At 35.7% G+C, this 22,380-nt stretch overlaps 1 protein-coding gene across 1 annotated transcript in view; it reads left to right on the top strand.

Annotated features, from left to right (window-relative positions):
- The window catches only part of TASP1 (taspase, threonine aspartase, 1), a 51,084-nt gene that overhangs the window by 4,090 nt on the left and 24,614 nt on the right, over positions 1 to 22,380 (top strand). Inside the window, exons 2-4 of the mRNA XM_008564783.1 lie at positions 4,576 to 4,793; positions 8,130 to 8,197; positions 10,171 to 10,239. Of these exons, the coding sequence (XP_008563005.1) occupies positions 4,649 to 4,793; positions 8,130 to 8,197; positions 10,171 to 10,239 (282 nt within the window). The 5' untranslated portion in view covers positions 4,576 to 4,648. The remainder of the gene's footprint in view (positions 1 to 4,575; positions 4,794 to 8,129; positions 8,198 to 10,170; positions 10,240 to 22,380) is intronic.

Genomic DNA, 22,380 nt, shown 5'->3' with positions numbered 1-22,380 from the left:
GTGTACAGATGTATGGCATATAGTATATTCACAGTTGTGCAACCATTACCACAATCAATTTTAGAACATTTTTATCACCATAAAAAGAAATCTTCCCCCATTTAGCTGTCACTCCCCACCGTTCTCCTCCCCATCTCTGCAGCCTTAAGTAACTACTAATCTACTGTCTGTCTCTTATGGATTTGCCTGTTCTGGACAGTTCATATAAATGGAATTATACAATATATGACCTTTTCTGTCTGTCATCTTTCATTGTTTCCAATGTTCAGGCATGCCATAATTTGTATCAATACTTCATTCCTTTTTATGGCTGAATAATGTTCCATGGTATCAATATACCATATTTTGTTTATCCATCATCAGTTAATGGACATTTGGGTTGTTTTCAGCTATTATTAATAATGTTGCTATCAACATCTGTGTACAAGTTTTCGTTTTCATTCCTTTTTATGGCTGAATAATGTTCCATGGTATCAATATACCATATTTTGTTTATCCATCATCAGTTAATGGACCTTTGGGTTGTTTTCAGCTATTATTAATAATGTTGCTATCAACATCTGTGTACAAGTTTTCGTGTGAACATACATTTTTAGTTATCTTGGGTATATACACCTGGGGTGGAATTGCTGGGTAATAGCTTTTTGAGCAACTATTGCAGAGGATGGACAAATTGCCAGTGTTTTTTAGAAATAATATTCATAATGAATTTTAATATCATTACTGGTAGAAAATTGCAAAATGTCCATATTGAAATATATTATTCAGAAATAAAGGGATTATAAAAATGGTCTATAGAATTGTTTTTTGTTGTGTAAATTTGTTACATGCCTATGCATCTCTTTCATTGGAAACCTTTTGTGTTGAGTGTTACTCAAAGCTTAGTTGAAGTTGAAGTCGTAGATATTGTTCTTGTGGATCAATGTCTTGGTGTAAGCATACTTCATCAATTTCAAATAATTTGTGGTAATGATTGTCTATATGATAGAAACATCACAGGCATATTTGATGTTAAGCTACAGTTGTGATTTATTTTTACCTCCCTAGTCTTCACTGTGATTCCCCCCCCGCCCCGCCCCGCAATTTGGATTACCAAACTTGGGCATAGTTTGTGCATCCTCAAAAGTTCAAGATTCAGAAAAATGAAAACAAAAGAAATCCCTTGGGTCAGTACTGTTGATCGGCCATGTTTTTGTGTATTCCTTCCCTAAGTGGGATTGGGCTATGGCAAGTGTGACCTCATTGGCTTGTTCTTTTTTTTTCTTTCTGGCTGGCTGATAGGGGGATCTGAACCCTTGACCTTGGTTTTACAAGACTGCACACTAACCTGCTGAGCCAACACTAATCTGCTGAGCCAGCCAGCTTATCCTATTTTGCATCTGGGACTTAGCTTCTTACCTGGTGTTCCCATAAATAAACAAATGAGTAAATTTTTTTTTGTAAGTAATACATTTAGATGGTTCAAATTTAAAAGGTACAAAAGGGTGAACAGTGAAATTTCCATCCTACCCTTGCTCATTAGTCATCCAAATCTTCTGGTAACCATATTATACTATTTTGGTATATCTTTTCAGATTTATACTTTACATATATATTTAGCTGTGTTCTTCCCCCCTCCCAAATATGCTATTACATATACTTGTGTATCATGCCTTTCAGAAAGTTAATTTTATGGGCTGGCTGCTTAACTCAGTTGGTTAGAGTGTGGTGCTGATAACACCGAGGTCCAGAGGGTTCAATGCCTATACTGGCCAGCCATCAAAAAAAAAAAAATTTTTTTTTTCATGCCTTTTAAACTTACCAAATATCTCTGAGACTGCCCCATATCTGTATATCAAGAGCTTCCTCCTTTTTTCCAATGGTTGCCTTTGTTGTTAACCACCTCCATCAAGACATTATTGGTCCATATCTTAATTTTGATTGATTTTGCCAGATTGCCTGTGTTGAGTTGTACGAGTTTCTGCTGCCACTAGCAATTTATGGGAGCTCCTGTTTCTCTGCCTCCAAACATGTTATATTATTTTTTGATGTTTCCCAATCTAAGTTAAATAGTAGTTGAGTGTAGTTTTATTTTGCATCTTTCTTTTGAGTGACGTTTAACATCTTTTATTTGTTTAAACCATTATGTAATTATTCTGAGATTTGCCCATTCAAATCTTTTTTTTAATTTTTTGTCATTTAGTGGAACTATTTATTAGACAAGTCAGACCTTTAATGAGTTCCGAGTTAAACAAAAACTGATGTTTGAGTAGAAATTGCTTCATTTCTGATTGAGTATAAAATATTTCAGTAACTATTGGGAGTTGGAGGCCTGAGTTGTATATTGGATAGTTCATTTACTTGAATTCCTTTCCTAGTCCAGCAGAACTTTGGGGCCAGCATTTTTGGAGGGGGTTGTTGAGATTATATGGTTTGCTAAATAAATACATTTCTGATAGTTTCTGAGGGAGGGTAGATTGCTCAATAAATAGCATATTAATCAGTTTTCCACATTTTATTATTTTTAGACAACATTGAGAAACAATGTTTTAAAATCTCTCATATATATTAAAATGCCTAGTACATCAAACCTTATATAAAATGTAGATGTTATAATTATTTTCTTATTTATTATAAAATGTAAATGTTATTATTTCTTATTTATGAAAAAATATATCAGATGACAGTGAGTCAGAGTAGGTTGAGGTTTAATAATCTGTACTGCTTAGATGTGTTTTCATTTTAACTGAAGCTCTTAATTTTCCACTATACGATCATAGCGAGCTACTGGGGACCCTTGAAGCTCTTAGTTTTCCAAAGCCTGAGTTTTCACTCAATCTATGTTTGTGTTCTTAGACTAGTGGGCCCAAACTCATTTCATGGCCGGGCCAGACATGATGGCATGATACAGACATGATGGCATGTGTAGGTTGGCAGATTAACCACTAAATTCCAGTTCATCAACTGATACATGACTAAGTGGTAGCCTATCTGAGAGAAATATTGTGAGAAATAACCAAAATAAAATAAAAATGATTGAGGCAGATTTTTGTAAAGTAATTGGAAGAAAAACATTAGGGAAATAGGTGCCACCATGAAACACAAACATAAATAGGCATTTTAATTTACTGTTATTTAATCAAAATCACTTCTGTAATAAATTTGTTCCCTGCTTTTATGAATGTATGCAAGCCTTTTAATACAACAGTGTGTGTGTATATAATTGATTTTAAACTATTTGTCCTATATATGAAATGTATATAATAAAAATTAGATGGACTCTTTTTAACCAGGAATTAAGGGAAGTTAAAAATACTATATTCCAGTATTTCTTAGAGTATCTTTGGTATAAAGGACCAGCTTTTTAAAATGTTCAATCTATTTTGGGCCAATACTTCTGTAAATGCAGAAAACGGCAAAAACAAAACAACAACAAAAAAAGCTCAAATTTTTGTTAGATTTAGTGGATAAAATGTTTTCAAAGATATAATAACACAAGGAAATTAGGAAAGAATTGTGAAAATTGTGTTCATTGTTCATTTATATTTTAATATAAAGTAACATATTAAAATAATCTCTTGTGGAATGGTAACAAACACAGAGATGCAGACCATGCTTTGAATAGCTCTGCTTTTTGGATTAGGCAGCTAAATCACTTCTTTATATCAGAAGACTTGCTCTTGTTCCTTTTCCTTTTTCAATTTAGTATAAGGTGCAGAATTTTACCTAAGAGTGTGAATCTGGGTATTAAGTAGTTTCAACCACCTTACTCAGATTTCCTTTAAATCTGTGTCAATTTTTAATGATCCAATTTTCCCAATCTGAAATGTGTTCTGCAGCCTTTATTGTTATTAAGCCAGGATTTCTAGAAGCTTGTGAGCTGGTAATAAATAGTGAGAGAAATTAGCAGCTTTCTGGCATAAGTTGCCTGTAATTTGTTTTATTAAATTTTATGTCTCATCGTTTATCTGTGGAGAACCTCAGTAAAGCTTTTCATGAAAATTGACAACTATTTGCAGAAATGTTATTTTAGTTTCTTGCTTTAGTCATACAATATCGTTAGCATTTGTGTTTTACAATTGAGCTATGGAGTATTAAACTGATTTCCTTAAGAGGTTCTTCACAGGTAGGTGTTAATCTGTGTGTTGCTTTGTTCTTTTATTTAAGTAAGTAGTAATCTAGGCTTTATATCAAATTTCAGTGATATTGCCAGCACCACTTGTGATTCCAGAATGTCCCAGCGGTTATTAGCACTTGATTTGGAGGGAGTAGAAAGTGATATTTAAGTTATTTAGGATTATTTCAATGTAGATAATAGGATTAAGTTATTTAGGATTATTTCAATGTAGATAATAGGAAGATAAAATATTTTTGGACTCAGTTTAAGGTCGTTTTCCAATAGTTCTTCTGTTTATGACTTTAAGCAAGTACTGTCAGTGGACAGAGAGATTTAAACTTTAAACATTTTATATTTTTTGTATTACCCAACTTAATTTATAAATAGATTTTTTAAAAGGTATCTTTGCATGAATTTGTGTAAGTAATGTGTGTATTGGTGGAAAGAAATGCATACCATCTTTGCCTGTTTTCCTCTAGGATAATTCCTCTCTTGTAATTACTTTTGGTTGGAAGTATGCTCTTTTCCCAAAGAAGATGGTAATCTTGGAGAATGACCATGGAGAAGGGGATGAGTTCTGGAGAAGGGCTACCTTCCAGATCATCTCAGGTTTCGGCTGTTAAAATAACAGCCAAAGAGTTGGAAGCAAAGCAGTCCCATAAAGAGAAACGAGGGGGCTTTGTGCTGGTGCATGCAGGTAAGCCCTTCATGGATGAGTTGGAAGATGAAAATAATGTGGATTTTTATTTTTATTTTTTGCCTTGAAGTACACTGAGAATTGCATTTCACATGTGGAGGAGGCAAACTGCCAGAGAGGAATTGGAACCAAAGAGATTGACTTCCATATAGCAAGGACCTCCTACTCCAAGTTGGAAGATCTTATAATGTCAGCTCTTCCTATGTCTTCTTCACTCTCCTACCCTATTATTTACATTTACCCCAAGTAATAAAAGACATATTTAGGTTAGGTAATTTTTTTTTTTTTTTTGACTGTTGTATGTGGATCTGAACCCTTGACCTGGTTAGGTAGTGTTAGGACCAGACAAGGTAATTTTTAAACTGTGGTTTGTGTTTCTAAAAATAATGCTGCTGAAAAAATTTTGTTAATTCCATGTTAGATTATGATCGTTTTACAGTGTAATTACACAATCTTAGAGCTAGTTTGCTTTCTTCATATTATAAATGAGGAATATTAAGACCAGATAGATTAAGTGTCTTAAGTGACTTCAGCCCCACTCTTAGTTGGTACTAGAGCCAGGCCGAGAAACTCTTAAGTGAGCCCTTCTGTCCCAGTCTGGTGCTCTTGGCATCACACCAGCCTGTGATCTCTTTGTTTCAGAGGATCCTGAGGACAGACATAGTCAAGTTCAAACCTTGGGTCCCCCATCTTTAAAGGGTCTTGGATTTCAGAGCAATGCATCTCTGCCCAGTTCTGCTCAGCAAGCTCTTTTTTCTTTGGCCATTTTTACTTTCCTGAATTCAGAATCTAAACTTAATAATCTATGTGAGGAGAAGAGTGGCTGGTCTCCTTTTAGCTTTCCCCAGACAGTCAAGCAAGATAGGAGCAGGATTTGGAGTGTATTTAGAGAATAAGAGCTTTAATATGGAGTAAGGAGCGGACCTGTTTCTTCTTGTGAAACTGGTATTCTGCCTGGCTAGTAACCTTTGGCTGTATCTAGAGTGGGCAGTCTTGAAAGCCTATAAAGAATCTAATCCAGAAGGATCTAAAAAAATAACAGATTTAATTCCCTTTTCTTACAGGTGCTTAATTATTTATAAAAATAATTAAGTTAAAAATAGACCTGGGACTAGAATTCTTGCCTTCAGACTCCTAGTCTGGTGTTCTTACTGTACTATGGTGCTGACGCATCTTCTGTAGTACCCAGTGAGTTACTGTTTCAGAGAATTTGGAAAGCGTACAAGAAAGGTCTGAAATTTGTAACAAACAATAACATACAGCTTTTGATTAATTGGAAAGCGTTGCTTTCTGTGACTATTATGACTTTGTCCTTCCTCTCTCAGACATACACTAGATGGTAATATATCTCAGGTAAGGTTGGTGCTGGAGGCCAGTGGAATAGGAGGAAATCTGGATTATGGCAGGGAATTGTGTGTATTAAGGGTGACATGACCTTCTAAGTTGTTAGAAGGTCAGATAGATTAATTGTACAGAAATGTATTATCTTGCATGTTTAAGGGACAAAAATTCAAATCTTCATCCAGTAGAGCTGTTTTTTTTAGCACTAGAGTAGACTTGCTCAAACTTTAATCGTTTGAGTAGTAGATTCTTGGTTTTTCCCAGGTCTGTATACTACTTACACTAGTTTACCTAAGATTAAAAAAATGAAACACTTTTTTATTTTAAAATTTGAAAGATGAAACATATTTATTTAAGTGAAATATCACTATCACTTGCCATAAAGAAAAATAACTAAACAGAGTGCAAATAAAACAATGTAAAATTTAACCAGATGCTATTGAGTCAGTAGCTTGGATCCTGAGCCTGCCATTCCTTTGTTGAACAGGGAAATTAGCAAGTATTAACCAGATATTAAAGATATGCTGGGCCTATGTGGAGAATTTTTCACTATTCTTATCAGAAGGATTTTACATGTTAATGCTATTTAATGCCATCATCCGTACACTAAATTCATCTCTTTGGCATTAATATCCCATGCTTTGGAAAACACTACTGAAATATTGGGGCTTCTGAGATCTAAGACAACAGACCTGGGATCACCTATTCTTAGAGAACCATGAAGAGAGGCCTATTAAATACTGCAGTGGCTCTCTGAATGTTCAGAGTTCTCTTGAGAGACAGGATTACGACTTGGATATATTATGGATTCTGGTTGCTTGGGCATCTTGTCTGCTATTCCTGGGTCCTTGTACCATAGTTTTGTGGGCCAATTCTTTCTCTGCCTTGAGGAAAGGTGGGCTAGGTTTGTGTCAGAGTCTGCAGACCCACAGGAAGAGTCGTGAGGCTTAACGGTGAAGTTCTTAACCTTCCTTACCCTGGACCTCATGGGGCTTTGGGGAGGTGAGGCATAGGTAGTTAACTGCACTGTTAAAGAACTTTGATTAGAGGCCTAATTATCAAGAGAATTTAAGGGTTCTTGTCTTTGTTTCTTTCTTGTTTAGATTATTTTCAAGTCCCTAATCTAAGCAAGTATGAATCCTCTTAGAGGAATCAAATTTATTCAGAGCCATTCTTTTGAGGAAGTTCCTGGGTATTTTATTAAAACACAGGAATCCACCAGGATTTCTAATAGAAAGTTGTGAATGTGCTATCACTGATGTTTCAGAGACCTCCTGAGCAACATTCCAGGTGGTGAGAGGATGCAAAGTATTTGCTTGGGAGTAGTGGTATTGGTGGAGGTTGTGGACAGCTGGGCTGTAAGACCCTTCAACTTCAAATATTATTCAGAGTCTACCTAGTTTTCTGAAGTTATTCTCAGGAATTCTGGATTCTAAACAGTAATTTCCCATATGGCAGGGGCTTTCTAAAGGTTAGCACAGGGGAACTTGAAGGGACCTTGTCCCTGACACTTTGGGGTTTTCGGCTCCAAACCAAAAGAGGAGCTCCAGTCTTTGGAGGGAGACTCTCAAAAGGAGAAGGGGAGGTGACCTTGGTGAAGCCTCTTTGGAGATGTGAGCTATTTCCAGGGGAACTTGAAGGGACCTTGTCCCTGACACTTTGGGGTTTTCGGCTCCAAACCAAAAGAAGAGCTCCAGTCTTTGGAGGGAGACTCTCAAAAGGAGAAGGGGAGGTGACCTTGGTGAAGCCTCTTTGGAGATGTGAGCTATTTCTTAAGGCCTCTGGCAGGAAATGAGCTTTTGAAAAAAGAGACAGGGCATGATATTAAACAGGTAGGGAAAGAAGCTATTAGATTTTTAAAACTCCATACAGTTAGGGCAATAGTTTTATTTTCACTAGGACAGCATCAGTTTGTATGGACTATTTATATAATATAAACAAGGTCATTGATATTTTAATGGTAACTAACAATTGGTTTTTATTTTTTTACTACAGGTGCAGGTTATCATTCTGAATCCAAAGCCAAGGAATATAAACATGTATGCAAGCGAGCTTGTCAGAAGGTATGGACAGAATGTGTATGATCTAAATGTATCAGTTTTGAACCTAAAGTAACATTACCTTGAAATTCCCAATTTTAAGGTTTTGTTTATAGGACAGTCTTTGGTTTGTACCACAGAATTATTTTCCTTATATGTGTGGGGTCTTGCTTTGTTTTGTGTTTTTAATTCTCCAAATGATGCTTTGCTCTATCCCTTTTTCCACAGATTAAAGTCTATATTTTTGGAATTGTGGGCACATAATCATATCTCTTTTAATCTTTGCAAAGGCATCGGACTCTATAGAAGGGGTAGGGAAAACAGCTGAAAGGCAGCCAGTATGTCTTGCTATGATAGAGAAAAAGATAATACAAATTAAAATGGGTGCTTTTCTTAGATTATTCTGAACTTTTTCCTTCTGTGTTTCATCACGTACTTTGTTTCATAGCAGATTCATTGTCATTTCTGAGTTTAGCTTTGTCCTTATACTCCGTGTGCTTTTTTTTCTCTTTGGTTTTTGAGGTTTTGCTAAATTGTTGAATACTTAAATTGGGGGAAGGAATGGACTCAAGAAATATTGTTTGTTTTTATTTTGATTCTGACTATATACTCTAGTAGGCAAACTTCCCGTTACTTTTCATGAAAATAGAATGTTAATTAGATATTGTATATTAAGTAAATATGGGTCTGTCTGAGCTCTCTTCATTTATATTTACATACCATCTAAAAGAAAGATTATGCTTTATTGGAGATTCAAGCTTTTTCGTATGAATGAAATCCCATAACTAAGTAAGAGTATTTTGTTATAGGGAATTTATTATTTTTTTGAAATTTAGAATAATAAAGGCAAAGGTTCTCTAGTATTTTATATTTTTTCTTGTTTTTCTTCTTTTTTTCTTTGGCAGCTGGCTGGTATAGGGATCTGAACCCTTGACCTTGGTATTATAACACTGTGCTCTAACCAACTGAGCTAACCAGTCAGCCTTTCTTATTTTTCAAAGTGTGAAATCTGTTCATTATCTGAAAAGAAATAAGTTTTACTTTTATACAGCTATAATCCTAGAAATCTAATACATTTGGATTGTATAATTAGCCTTTTCAATTTGTAAAATCAGTGAGCTTCTTTAAAGTTGAATAAAGAATACAATTCTTAATTTGTGAGCTTTCTCTTTTTTGACTAAATTGGAGTGTTAATAGTTTGTTTAGGAACCGGTTTCTCTTCTCTATTTCCTCTCTTAATTTATGCCCAAGAAGGCAAGGTGATTTTATAGACCTTTACTCTCTGTTTGTGAGCTTTCTCTTTTTTGACTAAATTGGAGTGTTAATAGTTTGTTTAGGAACCGGTTTGTCTTCTCTATTTCCTCTCTTAATTTATGCCCAAGAAGGCAAGGTGATTTTATAGACCTTTACTCTCTGTAATTTATATTACAAAAGACTATGATTTGTTTATCTTGATATAAAATACATTATAGTATCAAAAACGTTTGTCAAATATATGCTTCTATCTGAGGATTCTGACATGCCTCCGTGACTGAGAGTCACTGAGTTTTACAGGTATGGGTGCAAAGAGCAGTAACAATGGGAGGAGAAATTATTAGTGTAGCTTGAGATTAAATTATCTATATAAAATATGAATTGTCAAGATATTTAAGCCAAACAGAATTCGTATAATTTCTGTGGCTATTTTGAATTGTCCTGTGTGGTGAATGAAACCCTTTTACTTACTAAATTCCTTGCACTTTGCATTTAGTGGCTAGATTTTATTCATTGTCTTAATTTGAATAATATTCAGTAAGCTATATCATAAATTAACCTGAATATAAACGTTGGCTTGTTTTAAATCTAAGTAGTTTGTCTTAAACTATTGAATGGAACTAGTGATCAATTTTTATTAACTCTAAACATCTCCTACACTTCTTTAAGGCTTTTGAAAGTTTATGGGTATGTTTGAGAAGTTGGCGTTTTACAGTGAATACTCTCTCCCCTTGGTTTCATAGGCAATTGAAAAGCTACAGGCTGGAGCTCTCGCGACAGATGCAGTAACTGCAGCTCTGGTGGAACTTGAGGTATTTCTTTTGTCTGTTTATGTTTTACTGAAAACATTTGTGAGTTTTTGTACATTGTTCTTAAATGACATGAGACTGCAGTGTTTCCCAACAACATTAACAAAGTTATGAAGAAGCGTGTGATATTGTTAGGTTATTTTCACTGGGGACTTTACTTAGTAATATAAAAGTTGGTTTAATTCCTTTTTCTCCTCATTTTTGTGAGATTTGTTAATACAAAAGTTAATGCTGACTGGATACTTAGATGTCCTCAATATTTTCAGTAGGAAAACTCTTGAAGTTAACTTTCCAAAAGTTACACATGTTGTTTCAAAAACAAAAAAAAATTCTGTCTAAGAGTGTCTAAAGTAGAAGGAGAAGTTTCCTCATGAACCTAACAGTTAGATATGTACCTCAAAGCTGTGTGAAGTGAAGTGTGCCTTGTTCCAGCGTGATCGCTGTGGACACTGAAGAATTGAGTGGGGAGGCTCCCAACTTTGCTATAATTCTTTGTATTCCAGAATGAGGGTCTCTCAGTTCTCTTAATCTGAAACCTTTGTGAATTTGTACAGGGGATATTGAGGTCTTCAGAAGACTCACTTCTTTTTTTTCTTTTTGTCTTTTTTTGTGACCGGTAACGGGATCGCAATCCTCAGTGTTGCGCCCGTACCGCGACCGGCAACGGGATCATAACCCTCGGTGTCGCGCCCGCACCACGCTCAACCAGTGAGCAGACCGGTCTCTATATGGGATCCAAACCCTCGGTGGGAGCGCCGCCACGCTCCCAAGCGCCGCACTCTACAGAGTGCGCCACCGGGCCGGCCCAGAAGACTCACTTCTGCTCAAACTTAGAGAAGATAGATTTGTGTCAGTCAGTTGAGAGGGTTAGTGTGAAAAAATATTTTTCTGATTGGAAAGAGTATTTGGAGAATCAGGTAAGACAAGAAGATAAAACAGCACTGAGTTTGAGGGAGGAGCTGATAGTTAAATCGACATTCCCCCATTGACTGGATTGTGACCCTTGTGTTTCGGCTCTCATACGAGGGCATCTACTCTGTCATGCCTTTTCCTGTGAAAATTGCCTAGGAGTTTATAAAAAGTGCTAGCCATGTTCTCTTGCTTTACTGTGGAGCTGCACTTTTTATCATACTTTGGAGATTTTAATCTCTCTTGTTTACGCCTTCAGCTTGGTCCTAATGTAATCAAGGAAGGTGAACATATATGGTGGCAACAATTCTATTATGGTTTGGTTCCTGAGTTGTCTGACATGGGGATGTGTCGTACCCTCTTACTATGACTGATGTATCTTATACCATCTCTAGCAGTTATTAGCCATGGGTCCCTGGGTATGTCACAACCTGTCCTTGACTCAGTTTCTCCATTTATAATATGAGGATAATAATAATTCCAAGTTAATATATGACAATTACCAATTAACCAAGTTAATATATGACAATTACTTAGAATAGTGTGTGACACATAGTAAGCACCCCATAATTGTGAGTGGTTATTACTTTTGTGAGGTACTTTGGAAATGATATGTATGAGGAGGATATGGTAATTATTAATGACAAGTTTTACAGTGTCAAAGAAAGGCTAATTATATGTTATAAATAAAAGGAGAAAAGTGACAAGAAAGAAGATTGATGTACTTACCACCAAATCTTTCCTTTATTCAAAACACATGCACAAGGAGAGCTTTATCTAGCTTAATTTGATTGTTAGGTGAAAATTACTCTCCTTTGTGCAGAAGGTGATGTCCTGAGATTACTGGTGTATGAAATCAGTGTGAATCTGGGGAAAGGTTACTCATTAGTAGCTGGGGGATATACTGTAATGGCAACTATCAGTATAAAATTGAGTAAAATTAAGTTTTCTTCTTGTCATAGAATAACTTTAATTTTCCTAAATCATGCTTAAATCTGGTTGAATATTTCATTCCTTTTTTTCCTCAGTGATAAATCCTACTTTTAAAGGGCTTACTTATTTATACTTAAAATAATTAGTACTGGGCCGAGCCCGTGGCGCACTAGGGAGAGTGCGGCGCTGGGAGCGCAGCAGCGCTCCCGCCGCGGGTTCGGATCCTATATAGGGATGACTGGTGCGCTCACAGCGCTCACTGGCTGAGCACGGTGCGGCCGGTCTCAAAGAGGAAAAAAAAAAAAAAAAAAAAAAAAAATTAGTACTGGGCAGCTGCCAACAAACAAAAATTGATTAAAAATACATTTTGGAATAATGAGTTACTCATGAGTAAGAAAGATTTGGAGTTTTGAATGATGACCTGTGGATTTTGAGAATGTGGATATAAATTTTTTTAAAAAACATACTTTTTCTATTATTTTTGATTGGAATAAGTCATATGGATAGTGGTAGCATAGCATAGGATATTGCTGTAAGTGAGTTTGCACTCCCCCACTCTTTAATTATTAGATTTGGTGAAGAATTTCCATTAATTACCTTAATTTTTTTTTCCTATGGAATCTTTGATTGAAATATATGTTAGTAATTTAAAGGCCAAGGCTATACTAACTTGGAGAATTCTCCTAAATCTTAAGAATTATGTTACAACTCATGCTTATGCTGCCCTCTGTCGTTTCTGCCACCTTGCATAATTGTGATTCATCACCTTAAAATAGATAGGTTTTCAAATGAAGAGTTTAGTTAAAGAAGTACTGTAATAGTTTGGGTCAATGGAAAGATACAAGAAAATTGGATTCTAATATTTTCTTTATTTAGGAAAATATAGGTAACCATATTAAGTCCTTTCAGCCTACTGAGAAGTACTGAGAAAAATCCCAGAGAGCCCGATTTAAACTGTATTATGTTGAATTTGAGAGAACACACTTATCTTTAGTTTTGGTAAATCTATTCAGTTAAACTAAGTTTTGTCCTAATTATTGAATAGATATGGACATTCATTATACCTTTCCCTTTTGACTTTGGAATATACTTTTGGATTAAAAAACTATATTTTTAAAACTTGCTTGTTATATTATTACTTTGGCAAATATTAAAATTGGTGTGAATTCCTTGAATACTCTACTAACTGTGGATTAAAATGACTGAAATGGTTTAATTGTCCTCATTGACTAGAAGGGTATCTTGCCTTGTATTTAAAAAAAATGGTAATTTTTCTTTTCCCAAATAGTGAAAAGTACACTGATCTCAACTCGATGCAGTAGAGGAAGAAGAGACAAGGTGAAAGAAAAATAAGTTTACACACACACACACACACACACACACACACACACACAAAACATGTACACATAAGAAGAACTTATTCAGGCCACCTAGACACATTATTTTTGAGCTTTTCTTCAAAACTAATGATCTTGTATGGTTTCGTTTTTCTTGTCTACCATTACAGACACATGGCGTCATCCTAAGACTACCAGTTCTGGACACCAATGGGGTATTTCCTTCATTAAAATAAAGTGTGGGTGATGGTGCATAAATTCCTATCAAACTGACCAGCTTCTCCCTTTAGGGTTTTGGGAGGGAAGGTGGCCACTCCCATATGAGAGGTCTTCTGCAGTTTGGAAATGAAAATGATATGACTCCAAAGTGCATTTTGTGTATCTTCAAAATGTGGGGAAGGAAATGGCAAGGTCAGTTTATAGATCATATTAATGATTTATTGTTAAATTGATTTAGCCTCATCCTTTCATATAGCTTTTTTCAGATTATCCTTACAAGTAATGAGAAAATGAATTCCGTTCATTGGGTAGTACAACTCTGATTTCACTCACAGAAGAGAAGATTAATACTGTGAAACAATTTGGTCTTCATATCTGAGACTCTGCATTTGGAAGACAGTTGCTTTCTTGGCTGTTTTTGACATAGTTTTGCTTCAGGTAGTGACAGTAGAGTTAAAATTTCAGACAGTAATTTTGTACATTTCACATGGTGTAGCTTCCGACGTGAATTTCTTCTTTGAGGATATTGGATATAGATCTGAGTGAGTCATGATGCCACCGTTTTCTAAGTATTGGTCCTAAAGTAGAAAGTGCTTCATTGATTTTGATTAGAAATGAACTACTCATAAAATACTTACTAAAGCTCCCTTTGCACATAGATGTTTTTCTAAACAATTACTAAGACCTGGCGTAAGAAGGTTTAATAGGGAATAATAGGTGAAATATTAATGACAGACTTTTGGGAGGTTATTTGTAGTCTTGTGTGAGAAAACTGATGAATCCGGCAGAGATTTTGAAGATCTTGTTGTATGTGTTGAGAAATTTTCTTCAATTCATTTTGAAAACTGATTATTTTGGTAAGTAGAATACTGCACATTAAGACAAGTGATAGGAATAGCTTTTAAATTTCATATAGCAAAAGGCAAATTACACAGGCTTTTTTGTTAAAAATGTTTTGTTGAGTTTGTTATTCTAAGTGGACCCTGTAGTTCTTTTGTTGACTTGATTCATCCTTTAAGGCTCTGTATGTTCAGGAGAGATGGTAGTTCATGGTTGAAATGCTTTAGCTTTTATAGAACAGATTTTATTGGGCACAAGTTTTTATATCATTCTGCTAAAAACAGTTCACTGTCTTTAGATCTCTGTATAATCCAGTATATTGTTTGTTTATAAACTCTAGGAGAGTCCTTTAAGTAGTAACTTCTTATCCAGGTGGCTGATATTTTGGCATGTAAGAGAAAGTATAGTAGATATTTGCATTATTGTATACTTATATTGTTATATATAATACTGTTATACATTTGTCTGTATCTCTACATCCTTTATACCCAGAGCCAGCTCTGCATGCATTTTTTAAAATAGGGGTTTCTAGGATGTTGATCACTGTTTGAAAAGTCTGTTGTAGGTAGACCCCAGCCCGGGCCTCTGTGCAGCTGCAGGGTTAAGCCACACTCCCTTCCCTGGGCTTTATACTTCTGGCTATGTGCCTCAGGGGACTAAAGGAAACACCTAAGACCTGTCGGTCATTGAAATGCTTAGTGGTCATGGAGATGGTGTGGCTTGTTGCTGGCATATGGGTATACCTAGATGGAAGGGGACACTGGGAAGGGCTGATGTATTTCCCCTTTACCTCACCAAACTTATGGTAAGTTTGTTTGTGGGGTTTCTCTGGGAGCAGATACCTAACCACATCTCCTACTCTCTACCCCACTTTAGTTGCTTGGTTTTTATAGCAAAAAAGGAGGGGCATCTGCTTTAAGGTCGTTTCTGTTTATTTGGAAGGTTGAAAAACATTTAAATAAATGAGCATTTCAGTTTTCCTGCCCATTTTCGGTTTTGCGGAAATCATCTTTTCATAAGCAGAGGGTAGTTGAGTATGTCCGTGGTTCCTTGCTCCCTCTTCCCCTCCCTGGCCCTATAGGACTGAATACATTGGAAAGATAGCTTGTGCATTTAGCTCACATATATGTAAGTGCTCATTAATGATAATGTGGCTGGTGAGTCTAATTTTAGACTTGCCAGCCTTGAAAGTCTCTTTTTTCTCTTCCATTGATAGTATCTTTTATTCGTTGTAATGGGGGGGGGATGTTTTTATGTATGTGAAGTAGAAGACTTACATTTACTCGCTTGTAGTACTTACAGTGTTTTCATTGCATGAAATTTGAGTTTTGACTTTGATGCCCTTTTACCTTTTCTTTTTTTAACTTGGTATCATTGATTATTTCAAAGACCTTATTTTGCCTGTCTAGCAGAATTTCCAGTGGTGCTTCAGTATTTCTGTGTATTCCAGCTGTTTATGGAGTCTTTATGTTTCTCTGCATTTTTTGTTTTATTTTTTGAGGTGTACACACACAGTTACACTTCATGGAGTTGCATCCAGCCAAGTATCCATGTTCTTCTTGTGAAGAGGCAGAGAAAATTACCTCTCCCAAGAATTTCCACCTTCTGACCAAGGGAAATGTGTCCTGAAGAGCTGTACGCAGATGGGAGGCAACTTGTTTGCTTGTTCTGCTGCTAGAACATTGATTTAATTAGAAGACAGGCTGTGGGTGGCCATTTGCAGACAAAGAAGCACCAGACAGACCCCAGTTAGCCTGGGACAGTAAAAGTAAGTTACGCTCTTTTTAAAACACTTTTTAAAGTACTGATGCTGATTCTTGCCTTTAGTATTAAGGGGCAACTTGTAACTTACTGTTTGTGTTTACACATTAGGTACATCTGTTCTTTTTCTAAGACCCTAGGAGTAAAACATGCTCTCTAGCACAAACTACCTGCTTAATGGAAAAGCAGTGATTTTTTCCCTACCCCCTTTTTTTAAGAATGAAAAGAAAACGGAATCAATTACTACATTCTAGATTAATTTTACACTGCATCAAAATGCTCTGTTAACTTTTTGACCAAGTCAAAACACATAAGTACAGAACGTGTCATGTTTTGTTTTGTACTGATGAGAACATGAAAAATTATTTCAGCCTTTTCCAGCTATTTCTTGATGAGCTGTGTGTACCTCTTCAGATGTATCCATCTTGGCTAAATCTGGGAGGAGGTATGGTCCAAAACCAGGTCCTGAGGAGCATGTGGCTTTATGTGTGAGCCGTTATTTTTCTCTGGGAGTCATTACTCTCAAGAATATACTACATTTTTGAATTCAATTTTGAGCTACTTAAAGCAACATATGGTAGATAGCATAGTAAAGTTGGTGGTAAGCCTGTGTTTTGACTATGTGGAAGCAATTCAGACTTTTGGACTCTTGAGTGTAAAATTTCTTCTAGTCCATATTAATAGGGATATTACACAAAAGGGATTTAATTAGATTTATTGGTCCTCCTAGGATTTATAGTGTTGTAATTTTTGAATCATTCTTTGTGTGTGTGTGTGTGTGTATTTGTGTTTGTTTGGATCTATATCATTTGGGGCATCAATTTTATAATCTAACATCTACTTTTTTGTTTTTGTTCTTTTTTTATTGTTCTTGATTATGAAGGAGCTAGGCTATGAAGATTTGTCTGTATTCAGCAGAATCACAGGTTGATATCATTATGTTCAATTTGAAAGATTGCCTTTTGATTTTAAGTTTCATGCATCTCAAACTCAGGCCTTTATTTAGAATCTGGAAAAAAATAACGAAGAAGCTTAAGTTACATGATCTTTAAGAATTTCATCAAGATCATAGTCTAAATTCTGCTACAAAGTAGAGCAAACCATCGTTAAAATTTTTTTTCTATTATTTGTGTGTGTCTATGTATGTATGTATGTATGTATACGTGTATGTATCTTTCTATTATGTGTGAAGCAGATTTACCTAAGTGTTAGAATAATGAAGGCTTGTATCTCACTATAGGACAGCTTAAAATTGAATCCTAGACATCCCAGTTGACAAAAGTTCTTTGGCCATTCCCACTGCCAGGGAGTTTTTACTGGCAGTCATTCTGACTCAGGGTCCAGTCTCCTGCATGGTATACACATTTTCTGATAGTTCATGACATGTGTATACCGTAACACAGGGCATCAACACTGTAACACATTAGGCTTCCCAGAAATTCAGAGTGGGGGAGCTTATTTATGTTTCCTTCTCCTGCAGTATGTGCATATGTTAACAACATTTTCTAGTGGGTTGGAAGTCTTTTTAATAAAAGAAACATGGTTATTAGAGGACTTAAACGTTAGTAATACCCCTTCCTCCCCCCAGTTCTGACCATGTCATTTGATAGAAGGATGGTTTATGTTTTTGTAATTCCATGATCTTTTAGGTTTTTTTTTTGAGTGATATTTCCATATTATTGTCAACATGGTTAGAAAATATAATTATTTGGGTTAAAAGGAAGTATAATTGGCTTTCAAATTTGGCAATACTGGAGAAACAGCTACATTTGTCTTTTCTATTGTAGCTCATGTGGAAGGGACAATTTCAGGTACCGTGTGTGCTAACCTCTTCTTGGACATCATAAAGAATCCAACTAAAACAAAGTTTAAAACTGTTTCAGATGTGCAAGTCTATTGAAGCCAATATTTTATTTTAGTTACGTTTGACAAGAAACTTTTTGTACTGCAATTCTGTGGCTTTCAATTAAAAAAACATGAAAATAAACTTCTGTGATGTCATTTTTCTGGTTAATTATGGTGTTATATGTTTATTTGTACATTGGGCAGATTAATAATAGAAAGGAAGTGCAGATGTGTAGTGATTTTTTTTATTTAAATAATTTAAATAATGAAAAGAAGTGGTTTCATTTTTGATGGAATATTTTATGCCAGATCAACAAATGCTCTAAGGAACAAATATCAACATGTGTTACATTTTTTCTGAAATTTCTGGAAGAGCTTGGGCACTTCGAGATGGAGAATAAGGATGAAATGGGTTTAATAAGGAGCGTTAGAGGCTAGCTTAGCTGGTCAGTATACTTCTCAAAGAGAAGGGAATTATGCAATAGTAGATGAGTTACAGCCTAGAAGCAGCAATGGGGCAGCTAGGAGAATAATGACCTCTCCCCTTCTTTTGTGTGTATGGGGTGTTAGAGAAAGGGCCATATTCATTTGATTGGATATTGTAGAGCAAGTAGCTTTCTAGCAAGACAAATAGACTTCACAGTATTGATGGCCAGAAGGTACAAGACTGTAGGATTTTTTTTTTTTTTAAATAAAGTATATTGTCATTTTTGTAATTGAATAGTTAAAAAAATGAACTGTCAGATACTAAAACTTAGTATTTAATATACTATATTTGACTCAAATGTTCACAGAGTGTGATGCAAACAAATGTTCTCTCAACTTACATCCAGGATAGCTAACATATTACTTTAACACATGTTAAAAGTAGAGCACTGTAACTATTTGGCTAGATATAATTCCGGGCTGTCTAAGTTGAATAATTTCCTCTGGCATTCCAACTTTGATCAACCACAGCAAGAACTTTTAGCATGTCTGTAAAGCAGCCAGTGCATCTGTAAATGTGTCCTGAGGTAGAGAAAAAAGAGAGAATGCCAAAAAAGAAAGAATACTTTCTGTTGTTAAGGAGCAGTTACAGAATGAAAATGGAAAGTTTTTTCTTTCCTTAGGAACCCTTTTTAGATAATTGAACCTCTGATATCTAAGTATGCCCTGTGGTTCTGTATTAATGAATGAAAGATACTTCATTTGGACCTAATAAAAATGTTTTCTGACTAATTCTGTTGAAACTTATTGGTTAAAGTCCATTAATTCTTGAACTTTTTAGTCTTTATTAATTGGTTAAAACCCTAAACATAATTAGTAGAATGTATATCAATAAAGTGTGTTTTAATTTTTTGTAATTGTCTAGTATCTGGGTGAAAATGTTCCTACATGATTGTGTTTTCGAGAATAATTCTAAGAATAAGCAGCACTGCTGCAGAAATAATCTCCTATGCCTTTTTCCCCTCAACAACTGGAAGGAAATAGGTTTTCTGGTTTTTATTTTCAGTGACCTGAAAATGAATTTGCAAATATCTACTGGTTTCCATGTACAAGCATTAACTTAACAATATTTAAATGGTAAATTGCCCTCTGCCATATGGAAACTGCATGTTTCCTGTTCTTTTGGGCACAACATGCTCACATCACATGGACATAACTTTCCTGGAAATATTTTGAGATGTAGTTAACAACTATAGTCATGGGCCACATAACAATGTTTCCATCAATGACAGAATGTGTATACAATTGTTGTCCCATAAGATTATAGTGGAGCTGAAAATTCCTATTGCCTAGTGATGTCGTAGTGTCTAGTGCAATGCATTACTAACGTAGGAGCAATAGGCTATACCATATAGCCTGGGCTTGTAGTAGGCTATACCATCTAGGTTTGGGTAAGTTCACTCCATGATGTTTGCAACAATTAAAAAATTGCTTGTTGCATTTTTCACAGTGTATCCCATAGTTGAGTGACACATGACTCTACTTGCAAAGTGGATATTAAATTGAATGAGCTGTCTAGCTTCTTTCTGACCTTGTTTTCTATAGTCTTATGATAAAAGATGCCATGATCTCCAATTAGCTCCAGTTGTAAAAATTTTGCTTTTTAGGTCAATGTTGTCTCAAAACTTAGGAGGAACCCATATTTCTCTTGTGACTTTGATGTTGTAGATCTCTATTATTGATTGCATTCTCTAATTATTCAGTCATGGAAAACAAGTTAACACAGTTAAATAATATTTACTACTACTAAAAAAAGTTTTGCCATAGTTTTACCTTCTTTTCATTGAGCATTTTTCAGTACTGAACAAAGGGCAGTATAATTGGTAGACTTACAACCTCCAAGCCTACCCCTATATCCTAAAAGATGTGCAGAGAAATGGTGAATGAACAAGCTGGGAGAGCAAACGGAAGGACAAGTCCCGGGTCATTAATTGTGATGTTTGTGGGCTGGGTACTTTAGCAGATATCTGAGTTGGTTGTCTTGTTACTGTTTGTGTTTACCTGAGAATTTTTCTTCCTGTAAGTTTTGTTCATCTGAATGCCATAATTTCTTCAAAATTTAATACTTATTTTATTTCATGTGCCCACGTGGCCTTGATTTTTGAAGTCACTAAAGTTCACACTGAGAACATAAGAGCCAACTTATGCCTTTGTGAGGCTTGTTATCTAATTTCTAGATAGATTCTTATTATCCTATAGTTATTTTACCTGATTACCTTTGCCATTTTTTGCATGTTGCCTGAACATTGATGTCCCCTCCTCCCATATCCTCTATGTATGTATTGTGTATTTGTTTTTGCTACAGACTACTAGTATCGAAAAGAATACCTTGTTTTCTCTTATCATCTTGGGTAAAGTTGTGTATGTATTGTGTATTTGTTTTTGCTACAGACTACTAGTATCGAAAAGAATACCTTGTTTTATCATCTTGGGTAAAGTTCTAAGTGAAGTTGTTTATACTAATGGTATTTGAGAAAAATACCATGATAATTCATTGGTGTCCTTCCTGTGGACTTTGGGTGGAAAGCTCATCTGATTCATTTTGGAGAAGCAAAAAAGTATTATAAATCCTATTTGTTATAATCAGAAGATATGTGGCTTTTCTGACCAGTAACTTGGCTCTTAGTAAAGGTCGGGAACCAGTCTCCACATGGGATCCGAACCCTCGGCGGGAGCGCCGCCACGCTCCCAAGCGGCGCACTATCCAGTGCGCCACGGGGCCGGCCCTAAATGGCTGACTTCTGTATTTATTATCTTATTTCTTCTTTAAGTAGCAATAGGTAAGAGTATTCAGTATTTTAAATAGTTAAGTAAGCATGATAATGAAATCATGATTTATTGTTAGGACTGACATTTGTGTCAAAAGGGTCCTTTTCCTGATGTCTGTATTGTATGGAACACTACTGACTCAGCAATGCTCAGATTTTGCATCTGGATAAGCTTGAGACATTCCTACCCTTTACGAAGTTATGTAGGCCAGATGTTGCAAAAGAGACACTTCACAGATGTGTGTTGATAGGCCAATAGACAAGTTTGTTTTTTTTTTAAATTTATTTATTTATTTATTTATTTATTTATTTATAAGATGACTGGTAAGGGGATCTTAACCCTTGACTTGGTGTTGTTAGCACCACGCTCACCCAGTGAGCAAACCGGCCATCCCTATATGGGATCCGAACCCGGGGCCTTGGTGGTGTCAGCACCGCACTCTCCCGAGTGAGCCACGGGGCCAGCCCTAGACAAGTTTTTTAAAATTAAAATTTGTTGTCAACATTTAAAAAACAGAAGACTCATATAAAAATTTGTATTTCTAACTGCTCTTGTAAAAAATGAGATCTGGCCACATGGAGTATGCATTTTCTCAGGGCTGCAATCTTCCAGGGCCGAGTGACAGCTGCCTCTTTGGAGTATAGAAGTGTTGGAATGTAACAAACTATATTTCAGTCTAAAGGACAGCTGAAAATAAGTCCTGGACAGAGATGGCAACTTTTGCTTTGTTACAAGGGCCAAGAAAATGAGTGGATGGTTTAACTGACATTAGTTTAATGCTCTAGAGGTTGCAATTTGTTGTAACAGGGATTCCTATAATAATTAAGAGTAAAACTGGAATGAGCTTTGATTTAATTTTAATTTTAATTTATTAATTTATTTATTTTTTGTCTTTTTTTTTTTTTCCTTTTTGTCTTTTTTACTGACCGGTAACGGGATCGCAACCCTCGGTGTCGCACCTGTACTGGGGACCGGCAACAGGATCGCAACCCTCGGTGTTGCACCCGCACCGCGCTCAGCCAGTGAGCGGGAACCAGTCTCCACA

The sequence above is a fragment of the Galeopterus variegatus genome, unplaced genomic scaffold (assembly GCF_000696425.1).
Source record: "Galeopterus variegatus unplaced genomic scaffold, G_variegatus-3.0.2 Scaffold191, whole genome shotgun sequence".
NCBI classification, from domain to species: Eukaryota; Metazoa; Chordata; class Mammalia; order Dermoptera; family Cynocephalidae; genus Galeopterus; species Galeopterus variegatus.
The sequence above is the reverse complement of the archived record's forward strand: the minus strand, read 5'-3'. Positions and strand labels throughout refer to the sequence as shown.